The following is a 13694-nucleotide window of genomic DNA, read 5'->3' as shown; positions in this document are numbered from 1 at the left end:
CGTCTTTTGGTACCAACAGAACATGCGCCTCCCAATTTCTTCATTGCAAGCGTCTTCATAGCGCAGGTAGCTTCATGCGAGTAAGCCACGTTACTGTACAGAGTATTGCCTTGGTACGCCAGGCGAGTAGCTCTCCGCGATGGACGATTTCCGATCACTTCCGTAGCCCGATGGCCAATCCGGAGAGCCGTATGCAGAGCCCAAGCCGTCGGCACTCGTGACCGTCATATTGTCAGACGTCGGCGAGTCGGATATGGTGAGGGAATTGAAAATGCCGCGCATCTCGCGCAAGTCCTCGGAGACTTGATCTTTTGGCGCCTGTGTGCGGTCTTTGATAAAGTCCTTGATTGAGCGAATGATAGGGGGGCACCCTTCGTCGTCGGGGAGCCACCAATCTGATGGCGGGGCCCCCATGGATTCAAGCATACGGTTACGGAGAACGTCAGAGTAGATGTATCTAGAGCCATGTAAGCATAATGAATCACACGACCATACTACCTTGCAGGTGTGCTTACCCTGATGCTTCAATCTTGGTAAATGTCCGACGAATCCACTGCATGGTCTTTTGGTCCTTAGGCAGAAACAAGACGGCAATTGCAAAGCTAACTTGCGCCTCTAGTAGGGCGCCTGGAGGCGCATCTGGATAAGCGCACATGGCTTCAAACATCTGTACTGCTCGAAACGCCAGTTTATTGTACTCGGGATCTATGGGTTGCTTCAACGCCATCGACGACGATATGGCGTACATGAACTGGAGGCCCCATATGTCCATGTATAAGAAATTTGTCGTCCACAATGGCCCACCCCAAATGACATCTGGTTCGTAAGGGTTGGTGATGTCGTCTGGATCCGGGGTTCCAGGGATGCTGTGAACCTTGTGGCTTGGATCCAGTAAAACCTGAGGAATGCCTTGCGGTAAAGATTCCATTCTTTCTTGAAGCGCGGGCAATTGAGTCATGAATTCCTGAGGACTGAGCAGTCCTTTACCGGTCCTTGCAAAAAGATCGTTGGAATCCTTTGCTACCAGCCGGGAATACGCAAAGCGCTCTTCGTACTTCATACCCAAGTCGTCTGGGTTCTCCTTGACCTTTTGGACGTATGATTCGTGGGCAGCCTCGTACCATTCTCGGCCCAATGTTGCCTCTCCGCCAGATTGGAAGCCAACGAATAGATCAAATCGAATGTACCAAAGAAGTACCTTGGACAGGAAATCCGACTTTGTGATGCTCTGTGGTGTGAAGAGGCGTGTGAGCATGTCAAATGCAGCTTTCTGGTGGCCCATCAGGTTGACCCAGTCACCAAGCATTTCCTAGTATCCTATTAGAAGAGTGACGTCAGTCCGACAATGTTGTCCTTACCTCTATGCTTGCCAGTTGCAATATGGTCAAGAAAGTAGCAAGACCCTGCTTCTTGTTCTTCTCAATCGCCATCCGCAGGCGCGAGACCGACTCGTTGTAGTACTGGAGGAATGTGGATATGCGACCGTCGGGCTGGGACAGGGTATGGAAATACGCGGCATATCCCGCAACGGCGTATTTGAGAGGCTCAAATTTCATAACCCAATGCATAAAATCACCTTTGAGCCAGCCACGTGTGTCGCGCTTGAGGGAGTAGTGATGGACACTCATGTGGTTGCGGAAGTAGTTGAGATAGAACTGGAGATCTCGGGTCGAGCCCTGGACGGGCTTCGCGGGTTGCGCACTTCCTTTCCGGGACAGTGATGGTCGCACAGTGGGCGGGACAGTGGATGAGGCCTCGGTCGATGGGGAGACACTCTGATCAAGGCACGAGCCAGGAGTGTAAGACGAGTCGCGGTTTTCTTGGCTTCTTGACGTGTCGTCGTCGTCATAGTCGACGTAGTCTTCTTCCTCATCTTCGTCCCTTATGGAAGGCAGACGTTCCTTGGCATCTTCTTCACGGTCCTCGGGCGATGAAATGTTGTCGGCAGATGAGGACTTTGCCGACTTGGAGCCGCTGCGGGTAGATTTCTGACTGGATTGTGAGTCGGGATATACGCATTCGCGACCTCCCTTATGACACCCTGGTGAACGCTGTCAGAAATCAAGCCCTGTTTCAACGAGTCAGAGGCAGAAGCAAGCACTCACTCTCGCACACGGGGTGGTTTTCGTCACACTGCTACATGTCAATCGCGCTGCCTATTTTGGAGCAAGTAGAGAGAAGGCCACATACCTTGACTCTACGCTGCCTGCAGGTAAAGCATCCGCTCCGTGTTCTGCGGTGCTTTACCTGCTCGCCAGGCGCCGGTCGGCGACGCGCGCGGCTGTTGGCAGCATGGACGGAGCCGATGGGGCCAGATGCATCATCATATTGATCAGGATAACTAGGCTGGCCAATGTTTTCGTATTGCACAAAGGGACTGGGAGCTCCTGGTTGGAAGGGGTTGTCTGGCATGGCCATGGGATAGGAGCCATGTGGGATCATCGTCTGCGGGGCATGCTGAACGTTGTTGTTGCTATTGCCGTTGTTGTTATTGTTGGGAATGGAGTTGTGGTCGATGTTGTAGTATTGGGGCGGGATACTGTGGCCTGGCGGGGGGTAGTATCCAGACATGTCTTGTGAGGGACGAGGGGGGAGAGAGTGCGCAGTGAGGAAGAGTGCAAGACAAGGTGGTGGCAATGATGGAAGACTGGTGAGGATAGTGGTTGCAGGAAGAGGACCAACGTCATTCAGGTGCAAGGGTCCGAGGTCGATCGCCGTGTCAACGGGTGTGACAATGGCTCGGGCGTCAGGTACGGGAAAGTGAAAGGATATAGAAGTAGGAGCAAGCTTGCCGGAGCCGTGGGTTAGTCTAATGCAGGCTGGTTTGGGCGCGCGGGTACAGGCCCCAGCTAGCAGCTAGGACAGGCGGTTCAACTACGTCTCCGGTAACCCTGAGTGATGGCCACACACGGGACCAGGTAGACTGCGCGACACCAGAAAAAGCTGGCGATGGAGGCATATGCAGTACCGATCTAGGAGCAGAAAAGGGGGGGCCGGCGAGGGGATGGTGGTGGTGGTGGGGGGCAGATAAACAGGGGGAGGAAGTGATGAGTATTGGTAGAGAGGAAGCACAGCAGGGGGGGTGCGCAACTTCAAGGTTGTGCAAGAGCGATAAAACTGAGAAAGATGGTATGAGAGATTGGGAAAAAGAGACAGAGAGAGGTCGGAGCTAGAGCAAAGAGGGCGAGGTCGGTGGACAGAGGAAGACAGGCAGACGAGAGAGCCGGCCCGAGCGAGAGCAGAGGCGTGTGTCTAGTCCTGGGAAGAAGCAATGGTGTATGTCCAGGAAGGGATAGTCTGAGGTTCATCAAACGTCCGCATCTGAGAAGCCGGGGTGCAGTGAAGGGGAAAAAGCAAGCCCCAAGCCCATTGCACTGTCTCCAGGCCGCTGTGGGCCGTGCACGCAAACGCTTCCGCTTTCCGCGCAGCACTGGAATCCCAGGACTGATCGCTCTGGGCCAGTCCCAGGCCGTGCGAACAGGTCCACCCACCGACAGCAGCCACCTCAAGTCTGGGGGGGAGGGGGAAGGGCAGGGGAGGGTATCGAAGAGCAGGGCAACCAGCGGCGGAGCAGCCAAGGGGTCTGCCCGCTCCGAGCAATAAGTAGGCCCATGTACGAGAGAGCATCTAAGTACAGTTCATCAGATGCGGCCCATTTTGACACATCCCCGACGCTGATCCCCGCCTGTCAGCCTATGGACTACGGCTAGAGCAGGGCATTTTTTTGTTAGGCGTGCAGCGCGCGGCTGCTGTGACGGCTGCTGGCTGCTGCTAGAGGAGGGAGTGTGGGCGGGGCGGTGGGCGGCGTGGGTAATCAAGCCATGGAGCCATGGAGCGTGCTATGGAGCAATTGCAAATCCAAGGAGGGTCGAGGATCGCCTTTGCAGCAGACGGATCGAGCCAAGGGCACGACACAGCACCAAGGCGGACATGATATGCGCCAGCCCCGTCCCAATCCCACCATCAGCGTGGTGAGGGCGGTATGGTGGGGCCCGCACCAAAAGGGCCCCCCTCTCCCAGCTGCCCCCTCCCCATGCCATCCGTTGCTCAAGTCAGCCGTAGGTGAGTGGCGTCGCGGCGATTGCGACGCGTGCTGCAGGTCGAGGTCGTCGTCACAGTGGGTGTGGATGGATGCTGGGTGGAGGAGGGATGGGTGGATGGACATGGACTGGGTATGTATGTAGGTCGAGATGCCAATGCAGACATGTATGTACATATGTACGTATAGACCGTATGTATACTAGTAGGTAAGGCTGTGGTTGGGTATGGACAGGCATGGTACATGGAGGTAAAGTAAGTGGTTACTGAGGAATGCATGCTATGGGCCCTTTTTCCTTTGGCGTGGACCCCCCCCCACTGCTGGCCTGAAGTGGGGATTGGGCCGATGCAGTGCAGAGCAATTGCCCGGCGGACGGGCTTTAGACTTTCAAGCCTCATCAATGTGCGTGGTTATAAAAAGACGGGTGGATATTGGAGCCACCGGGCCTGACTCAACCAGGGCGCGCGCGGGCGGGAGAAGGAGGGCTGCTTCGAGAAGGTGGCAGCACTGCCAACGACTGGCCACTCGCAGCGCTTTTCCTGCCACATACTGTACATACATGATGATTACATACATGCTTACATGGCCGTGAACTCTAGCCCGGAGCCCAGTCCCGTGACGGCCGTCAGACTGGCAAGTGGTGCAGCTTGGGAGACTTGGTATGTGTGTATGTGTATTTGTATAGAAGAGTCGTAGTAACTAGGTACATATGTACCTGTATGTAGGCATGCGGCGGGAGGCAAGTGGCATGATGAGGAGGATTCCGAATTGCCCACTCTGGTCCGGCTAGTGCAATTTGCACGGCAGGCCAGGGCCGAGTCGAGTAGAATCTCTGGAGCAGCGAGCAGCGTGAATAGAGTATATCGGTCGTCGAGTATACTTCGTTAGTGTCGTCAGACCATGGGGAGGCTAGGGTGAGAGATATCGTCATGGGCCTGGTCTGGCTGATTACCAACAAAGGACAAAGAGCGACACACTGAAGAGAGAGCAGACGTCCAATGTCACGTTGACGCGCTAGGCCCGAAGCGGCGGGGGCAGCGGATGCCGCAATGGCCGCTCCGGCTGCCCCCTGAGTGGTCGAGTGCCGTGCGCCACGCATCATGGACACGGCATTGTCATTTGCAGCATGCAGTCAGTGTGCAGCGTCTGACGGGCTCGACAAGCACCCTGTGCTGATGGTGCCCATCTTGCATGACCCCAGCGACCGAGCGGCCGGCCGGTCCAGCCTGGAAGCCTGCTGCGACTGGTGCTGATGGTGCTGGTTGCTGCGGCACAAGAGGCGGGCGCATGGCGTCGCCACATGAAGCGCGTCAGTGTCGGTGTGTGTGAGAGCATGTCATAGTGTAAATGCGTGAATGGTGTGTGATGGATGGAATAGTTGGTTATTAGTTAGTTAGTTACAAGTCGGAACACTCCAATTCCGCGGCTACGGCACACTCAGTCAGCCCCACGTGTCGTCGACAGGGTCAGCCCTTCTCGCCCATCGTGCCTTCCCTCTCTCCAAGCGCTTGGACCTGCACCACCCACAACTTCACACACACTCTTCCCTACACCGGTCCACAAACAAGCAACTTGGCCACCGAGAAAAAACAATACCATCCGGCCTTTGGGGTCTCCTGCAGGACCCCTTCTGTCGTCCTGCACACCATCATCTGCCCATCACATGTCTGCTGCCCAGGGCACCAAACGTCATATTCCATCTGCCGTGCCATGGCCACTATCGACCCTTCTCCACTTTGTCTCACTCACCCAAGTCGCCGCCCGCGGACCGTCTCTGCGAACAAACTAACTGACTGGCCAGAGCCCTGACCAAAAAGTCCACATGGCGGCTCTCCAGGGCCAGGCCCTTTTTTTTCCTGTCTGCTGCTGCTTGCCATCCAGAGGGCACACTTCTTGGAACCTCGCCATAAAATCCTTTGCTATTGACAATGGGATTCGGCCCCCCCCTCCTCTGTTGACGTCCTTGTTTCCCAAACCAGCCTTTTGCAATTTCCGACACGGCCCCAACCTGTCCTGACGGTGCCTTTGGTAGTACCGATAGATATATTTATATATATGGAATGTGAATATACTATACTAGTTTAGATTTATAGAATTGCTATGTCGATATCATCCCAAAAGGTGGAGATTAGACTTCAAGCTTTCCCACTAGCCCTGAATCAAGCAAACCGTACTCGTATACGTATCTTTCGTTATACCGACACAGGCCCTGTCTCTTTTTGCCAAGAAACCAGGGCCCAAAAAAAAGAGAACATGGTCCAAGTCGAAGGGTAAGTAAAAAAGCCGCAAGTAGACCCGATCAGCGAATGAGGGCTCTGATATTGTAATATACTCACCATTATACATTATCAGGCAGGCACGCAGGACAGGCACGCAGGACAGGCACGCAGGACAGGGCAGGACACGACAAGTGCAAGCAAAGCCCCATCCAGCTGCACAACTCCAGTGCACAAAGCCAAGCCAAATCGCCCCAAAAAAGGACCTTTCACTGCCTTAGGCCATATTACAGCCAGTATACTCCCCATCAGCTTTAATATCACCCACTACAAACTTCACACCGATATGCCTCCCCTAGTCCAATCTACACATACAGCCGCGCCTTGGTTGGTGCAAAAAAAATCTCCAGCGAGTCAACGCAGAACTTGCGCTTTCCGATCTCTCTCTCCCTGCTCCATGCCTTGCCCCCGATCACCAATAACCCCCAACCCCACCAAACCAAAAACCCCACGTCATGCCCCCCCCCGGCCATTCCCTGCACCGTGTACATAGTAGAGCACACCTCGATTGCCAGCACCAGCATCATCAACGGCATCGTTCATCCCCATTATTTCCCCCTTTTTTTCCTCGACGAATCCCCCCCCCTTCATCTTAAATCATGACTTTTGCTACCCTTTTAGACTACGATTCCCAAATGCGCAATACAAAGTCCACGTGTGCATATGTGTTCCGCGGAGATTGAAGGTCGGAAGTCGGAAGTCGGGACATGGAGAAAAGGCGAGGCTAAATGGACGGGTGTGTGTGTTTAATAAAGAAAAAAAGAGGAGTAAAATGGACGGAACGGACGAATGTGTAGTCCGTAGTATTTACTTTAGCTTTTCTTTTAGGCGAAGGGGGGATTTGGGGGGGAGGCTAAGGTGGATTTAAGGTTAAGTACGGGACTAGTGGTTGGAGTGTGTTGTTTAATATCGTAAAGGAAAAAAGTATGGGCTGTGAGAGTTTGATACAGGAGGTAGTAAAGAGTGAAGAGACAGGAAGGTAAGAGGGCAGATAGAATGGCACGACACAATAGGCAAGTCTAGTCATTAACTATGGGACCAAAACAACAACAACAACAACAACAACAACAACAACACATCACCTCCTTCCAACACATTGCTTTCGAATCCTTTCCGTGCTGGACTTTTTCGACATTTCTCTTCGCTACTAGCACTCCCTCCGGCCGTTGCTTCGTTAAAGGTGCAAACCAGAAACTTTGCAAGGAAATTCGTTTCACATGCTTGAAAATGTCTCCCCCCCCCTACACTCCCAACACTGTTCCTCTCTCTTCTCTCTCCCTCCACCACTACCACCGCGCCTCCTTACCCATTTCCATGAAAAGACAATCCAAAAAAGAGAGATGACAAAAAAGCTTACACACGCCATGTATTTCCCCTTTGACCATACAGTTAGATGCCACGCCCCATCCATGATGCCAGAAAATGCCAGTTCAAAATAAACAACAATCGAGATTTTTCTGAAAACTCGCATGCAAAAACAGCTAGAGAGACTCCATTCACTCCACTTTGTCCGTATATGTCAGGATGACGAAAAGGGAAAAGAGGGAAAAAGAAAAGAAAAGAGATGACACTCCCAACGTATATGAAACCCTGACAGGAAAAAATTTGCAAGTGGATAGAAAAAAAGAAAATTCACGTCTCACATCCCATCCAACCCCCACATCCGTGACCGAATATAGATGTTGGAGAAAATAGAGACAATGCCCCGTTTAACAGGATAGGGAAGAAACAGACGGAGATAGATAGAGATAGAACGATGAGAAAAGGAGAGATGGAAAATAAAAAAAGGGGGTATATATCAAGAATCTGAGCAATCGTGCACTCCCTCCCTCTCTATGTGTATATCATGAAGAGAAAGAAGGAGCACAATTTCGGGCAAGTTGTCCTCTAGACGAAATAAATCTTTAGCCCATCATGCAGTTGCTTGCGGCAACGACGGTGGAGGAGAGGGAGGAGAGGAAGGAGTAGCACTAGGCTCGACATCGCTCTCCTTGCCCGTCTCGTGGACTCCCTCGCCGCGACATAGCGGACACGAGTTGCGTCCTGTAGTCAGCCACTATATAACATATTAGTCATCTTCTATCCCCAGACATTCAAAGGGACATCCAAGTCAGACATACCTGGTCAATGCAGATCTTGTGAAACATGTGTTCGCACTTGATGAGCTTGCGTGCCTCTTCATCCGCTTCAAAGTCGCACAGGCACACTAGACAGCGCGCTCCAGGCACGAGATCAATCGTCTCCTCGCCCTCGACTGCCTCGGCTACCAGCACGTTGCCATTCGCCCGGATCCTGAGCAACCCGGGTGCCGAAGCCACATCCTCCTCACTTGCAACAGGCGGTTTTGCCGGTCCTAGTATTGATGAGAGGAGCATCATGTCCTCGTACGTCGGAGAGTCGGTGAATAGACTGGGCGTTGTGAGGATGGGGTGATTTTCCGGGTAGCTGCCACCCAGCACATAGATGATCCAACTCCGTGACCCCTCGCCGGGGTTATTGTCCGGCTCCACCACTCCTCTCCTCCGCGGCGCTCCAGATCCGTATCGTGTAAAGTCGGATTCGCTCAGGCGACGGGGTCGTGCATTGCGCGGCTGTGTTTGCGGTTCTTCTTCGGTCGGCTCTAGAGTGGATCCGGCACCTCTTGGAACAAAGCTGTTTCGCCGAGATGGCGTGGCTGACTGGAGGATGGGCGATGGAGGCGAGGTAGACGTATTTGGCGTGGTGGCGCCCGAGGGGCCGGCGGACAGATTCATGGTGGTAGCTGGTGTCGATGGAGGAGGTTGAGGTCCCGGGGGTGAGTCTGTGAGCGATGACCAAGGGCGAGGGCGCTCTTGAGCATTTCCGCGGTGGTGCCTTGGACCGTCGTGATTCGAGGGAAAGTTGAAGCCGCCCATGGATGCCCGGCGGCGGTGGCTGAAGCGAGTGCCGTTTTGTGGTGGCTGCAGGATGTTTGCGTCACCTGGAGAGGTAGGAGGTGTGGGAAAGCTGGAGAGGGCATCGAGAAAGGGCGGTATGCTGGCGTCATCTTGTCCTGTGCCGCTGCCTGGCTGTATAGACCTGATGCCTACAATAATTATAGGCACCATTCTGCCTTCACCTTCTTCTTCGCCTTCCGATGCACCATTTGCAGAACCGCTGCCATGGCTCCCGTCGTTGTCACTTCTTGTGCTATCAGTAGCCGTGCCAAAGCGAAACATGCGGAAGAAGTTGAGCGGCGCCTGTCCTGCGCCAGGAGTGTCACCAGCTGCACCATCTTCATTGCCCCGCAATGCCGATGCTATGCTGCCGTTTTGAAGCGACTGTAGAAACGTATCAAAAGTGCCGTCTCGAGTGGCAGCCTGGTTATCGTCACCCACGAGCGAGGCTGCGGTGGCGGCTGCGGCGAGTGAGAGCAGCCTGGACAGCACATCTGCCTGATCCTCGCCCTGGCGCAACTGCTGTGCATTGTCCATGGTCTCGCCCTCCTGCCAGAGCGAGCGTCTCCTGCGCTGGTGGCCGATCATGTTGCGTATGCGGCGCTGCGAGGGAATGATGCCGAGGGTGCGTCCGTCGCGCCGCAGCGGACTCAGAGGAGCCAACGGGCGCTGGCGGTGGGCATCTGGTCGGTCGATGGGCGAGTTTGAGCGGAGCAGCTGGTCAAAGTCCAAACCCAGGTCTGGGACCTGTACACGTGGAAGGACCAGCCCTCGGTCGGTGGCGGCGTGCGGGAGGGCTGGACGGGAGGGCGAGGAGCGCGAGGGAGCGTCTGGGGATATGGATGGCAAGGCAGGCTCGGTGTCACGAGTGCGCAGTGAAGGACGGGCATGCAGCAGGCCCGTCATGGAGCTGAGCGAGGAGCGCGCTCTATGCAAGCGCGAGCGCGAGCGGGAGGGCGGGGGCTCGCGGTGCGTTGGCGGGGGCTCGTTGCGGGCATCGAGCCAGCCCAGGTGGGAGGACAGGCGGCGGGAGAAGCGTGCATGGGAGGAAGCTGGCGGGGGTGGTGGTGAGGGGGCTCTTGAGCGGTCGTTGGGGCGGATGGTGGTGGTCGTGTCCAAGTCGGTGACGGGCGGCAGCGAGGGCGAGGACGAGGCAAGCAGGCCAGGCGCCCACGAGCGCGGGCGTCGTCTGGACCGGTTTGGGGCGTCAGTCGCGCCTCTGGAGTGTGCCTGGCCCATTGTGCGAGGGCATCGGGCGGGGGGGAAGATGGGGGAGGGTGGCCTTCGCAGACAGACAGACAGACAGACAGACGGAGAGGCAGGCAGACAGTCACGATGATCGAACAGACAGACAGACAGACACGCCGACCGGCGGACAGTCCAGCCAGGCCGGCCACCGGCCACCGTCGTATGGCGCAGCGCAGCCCCAGGACCGGCTATGCCGAAAGAAGCTTAGCGGCCATCCGCCAGGCCTGCCTCTGCCCGGGCGGGCCAGCCATGAAACAGGTCGCGACAGCTTGACGCTGCTAAGAAACGACAATCTCCTGGTCCTGTCCTGTCGTATCCTGCTCCCACTCTCACCGCCTCGTCCGCGTCCACGTACCCGACTGCTGCTAGTAGAGTGCTACACTACACCTGGCTGCAGTGTCGCCGGGCAGGGGGTCCGCGCCTACGCCCGCCGCCTCGGTCGCCGCCCGCCTGGCACCACCACCACCACCACCACCGCCACACAAACACCACCACCACAGACACCCATGCAATATGTACTTCACCACCCACCTGCGCGACCAGCACACCGTGCCCGTCTCCCTGCGCGCTGTCCATTGCCAAAGACCCGCAAAAGCACCCTCCAAAAGGAACCCCGCCGACTCGTCCGCCCGCGCCAGCTCCGACTCTGATTCCGACCTTTTTCACGGCCAGGACGAAGAAGCACCATCCACACCAGCACCAGCACCCTTCCCGCAAGCACATCCATGCACCACAGGCCAATCGTCCACCGCCGTCTCGCCCGCCCCGGAAAAAGCCCAGCTGCGTGTCGCAGGCCTATTGCCCGACCGCGCACACAACGTGCCTCCACCACCCTTCCCCCATGCGCCTGCCAGCACTCTCAAAAAGCCCCATGGGTCCACTAGAATCCAACAGCAAATGGCCAACCCACCTGTCCATCTATACGCTGTCGACCCCGCTCCCACGCACCCGCTGGCCCACGACCCCCACGATGGCCTCAAAAGGTCCCATCTCGACAACCTCTCCACATTAATGCATTCGTGTCTGCTCAAGGGTGACTATGACCGCGCCAGTCGGGCCTGGGGCATGATCTTGCGCACCCAAGTTGCCGGTGGAACCCACGTCGACCCTCGCAACCATGGCCGATGGGGTGTCGGCGCCGAGATTCTTCTTCGACGCAACCCGCAAACGCCACGCCCAGACTCCCACGACACACCCCAGCCTGCTCATCAAACTAGCCTTTTCTCCCCAGAGGGTTTCGAACTGGCTCGAAATTACTACGAGCGCCTCATCGTCCAGCACCCAACCCGGAAAACCCAGCCACATGCCGTCGACGAGCGCATCTTCTATCCACCCATGTTCTCGTTGTGGATCTACGAGGTACGCGAAAAGAGCAAGCGTGCAAAGATGCAGCTGCAGGACGAACTCGCCAACCGATCCGTAACGTCGAGGAGCATGTCAGTTGACAGTGCTGCTTCCGGAAGGCCGGATGACTCTGGCGCAAAGGAAGAGGCAATCCGTACAGACGAGCTGGCCCAGGCTATCGAGATTGCTGAGCGTCTTGACCAAGTCATTTCATCACCGCCCTTTGACAGACAGGCCAATCTTCTCCAACTGCGTGCCAACGTTGCCCTGTGGATCAGCGACCTTGCACTCGGGACACTCGACGTCGACGAAGACTGGGATGCTGAATTTCCTGCACGAATCAGCGCAAGCAGCAACATGCCCGTTTCAAACAGAATCCAGCGTTTGTCCAATGCTCGCAGAGAGCTCAAGGAAGCCCACGCTTGCTTCGAGCGGGCTGCAGCAAACGGCGCTAAAGTGCAGGCTCCACTTCTTTCCAGCATCAACCTGAGACTCACCCAAGTGACCAAGTACTTGGACAAGTTGCAGCCCTCCCAATTCGATGACGACGACCACTAGTCTCTCTCAACCCGTGATCCATCTCTGCAGCCACACAGATATCGAACCCGGCCCTGTGCGCTGCTCACTCTTCCTTCCCCTTCTCTTTTTGCATTATACCCCAGTTTCTCATGGAAATGATTATGATACAAGTATGTTGGATGTGACCTACTGCGAGGCCAAGCGTCAGTCTGACTGTGATGCGGACAAAGAGACCCGTAGCCACTCCGTAAGCTATGCTCGTGGCAAACCCGCATATGAGGACACAAACTTCAACAGAAGGACCTCTTGCTTTTAAACTTCACTTGATCAGTCACTAACTCTAACATATTGCCTTGCCCTCGAATTGTTCGACACTTACATATGTACATCATCTTTGCACTCCCTTGAGAGTTCTTATCAGATTTCTAGACCCTATTGCATGGCCTCGTCCGGTACAAGGATTTGGACGGCAACCTAGATATCGCACGTCTTGCTCTCTTGAGAGGATAACACATTGAGGTTACGCAAGCTTGAGAAGCATGCTACCCAGCATGTCTTGAACCTTATATGGCTTTGGGGTTTATCAAGGCCAGTCATTGGACTGAACTTACAATCATGACTTTTTATTGCACTAGCTTCATGTGCTGCTTACGACATGCGCAATTTCCGGCTCAACCTTTTCTCGATGAACCAAAGTTTAGACATGCCTACGGAGGCGACTGAGGTTGGATTGGGTTTCCTCTTCGTACGGCCGTATATGAAATGACTAAGATAATAAATAAGATATTTCCCCTTTGCTGGAATGTATCTTCTCTGCGCATAAGCAAGAAGGGCAAGCAATGTCGACGTTCTGATTGCCACATGCATTTCTCTCGCATTATACTTGTTTTCAGAGTGGCGGACATAGATCAAATATGTAGCATATAGTGATTTTGTAAGATCGTCGTCAGCCTCGACCGCCCCGTCTCTGTTATGTATACCTGACAAAGCCTTGACAAAGCCTAAAATACTGCTCTGCACTATGTCACAGACCCGCACCTCCACGACCAAATATACGAATCAGAATTTCCGGCAAAGTCTCCACCGGCCATCTGCCCCGCCCCGCCTCCGTTGAAACTTGGTGTCATGTGGGATAGTCGCGCACCTGTCGCGATCAGGTCCTCACAGTGTAGGAACTACCGATACATTTGGTATCCACTGCCGTGTCCTTTCCCGGTTATAATCAAAACTTGGTCGCAGATACCTATATAAGAATGTGACCCTGAGTCTGTTCGTTGTCGAATCTTATGCGCATCATACACTAATTAGAGCGGGGTAACACCACATCCCTCACCTGATTGCACCGATACAGAG

The 13694-nt window shown here is 54.9% G+C and overlaps 4 protein-coding genes across 4 annotated transcripts; 2 read left to right on the top strand and 2 right to left on the bottom strand.

Annotated features, from left to right (window-relative positions):
• Positions 1-90: 90 nt before the first annotated feature.
• Positions 91-2571, bottom strand: COCCADRAFT_88870 (uncharacterized protein; the record flags this gene model as incomplete). Its single annotated transcript, XM_007711377.1, has 5 exons — positions 91-457; positions 516-1309; positions 1359-2041; positions 2106-2133; positions 2191-2571. 5 exons carry the CDS (start codon positions 2569-2571, stop codon positions 91-93), a joined length of 2253 nt encoding a protein of 750 aa, XP_007709567.1.
• A 1250-nt stretch (positions 2572-3821) lies between these two features.
• Positions 3822-5848, top strand: COCCADRAFT_34429 (uncharacterized protein; the record flags this gene model as incomplete). Its single annotated transcript, XM_007711347.1, has 5 exons — positions 3822-4176; positions 4248-4293; positions 5066-5183; positions 5241-5358; positions 5481-5848. 5 exons carry the CDS (start codon positions 3822-3824, stop codon positions 5846-5848), a joined length of 1005 nt encoding a protein of 334 aa, XP_007709537.1.
• A 2433-nt stretch (positions 5849-8281) lies between these two features.
• Positions 8282-10160, bottom strand: COCCADRAFT_58447 (uncharacterized protein; the record flags this gene model as incomplete). The annotated part of the gene is made up of 2 exons (XM_007711376.1): positions 8282-8371; positions 8436-10160. Coding segments are annotated over 2 exons (1815 nt in total), but the record flags the coding sequence as incomplete, so codon positions are not given.
• Positions 10161-10991: 831 nt separating this feature from the next.
• On the top strand, positions 10992-12380 carry COCCADRAFT_24018 (uncharacterized protein; the record flags this gene model as incomplete). Its single annotated transcript, XM_007711336.1, has 1 exon — positions 10992-12380. One exon carries the CDS (start codon positions 10992-10994, stop codon positions 12378-12380), a length of 1389 nt encoding a protein of 462 aa, XP_007709526.1.
• Between the last annotated feature and the right edge of the window lie 1314 nt (positions 12381-13694).

This window comes from Bipolaris zeicola, assembly GCF_000523435.1.
Source record: "Bipolaris zeicola 26-R-13 unplaced genomic scaffold scaffold_28, whole genome shotgun sequence".
Taxonomy (NCBI): domain Eukaryota; kingdom Fungi; phylum Ascomycota; class Dothideomycetes; order Pleosporales; family Pleosporaceae; genus Bipolaris; species Bipolaris zeicola.
Note: the sequence above shows the minus strand (reverse complement) of the source record. Positions and strands in the feature narration are given on the sequence as shown.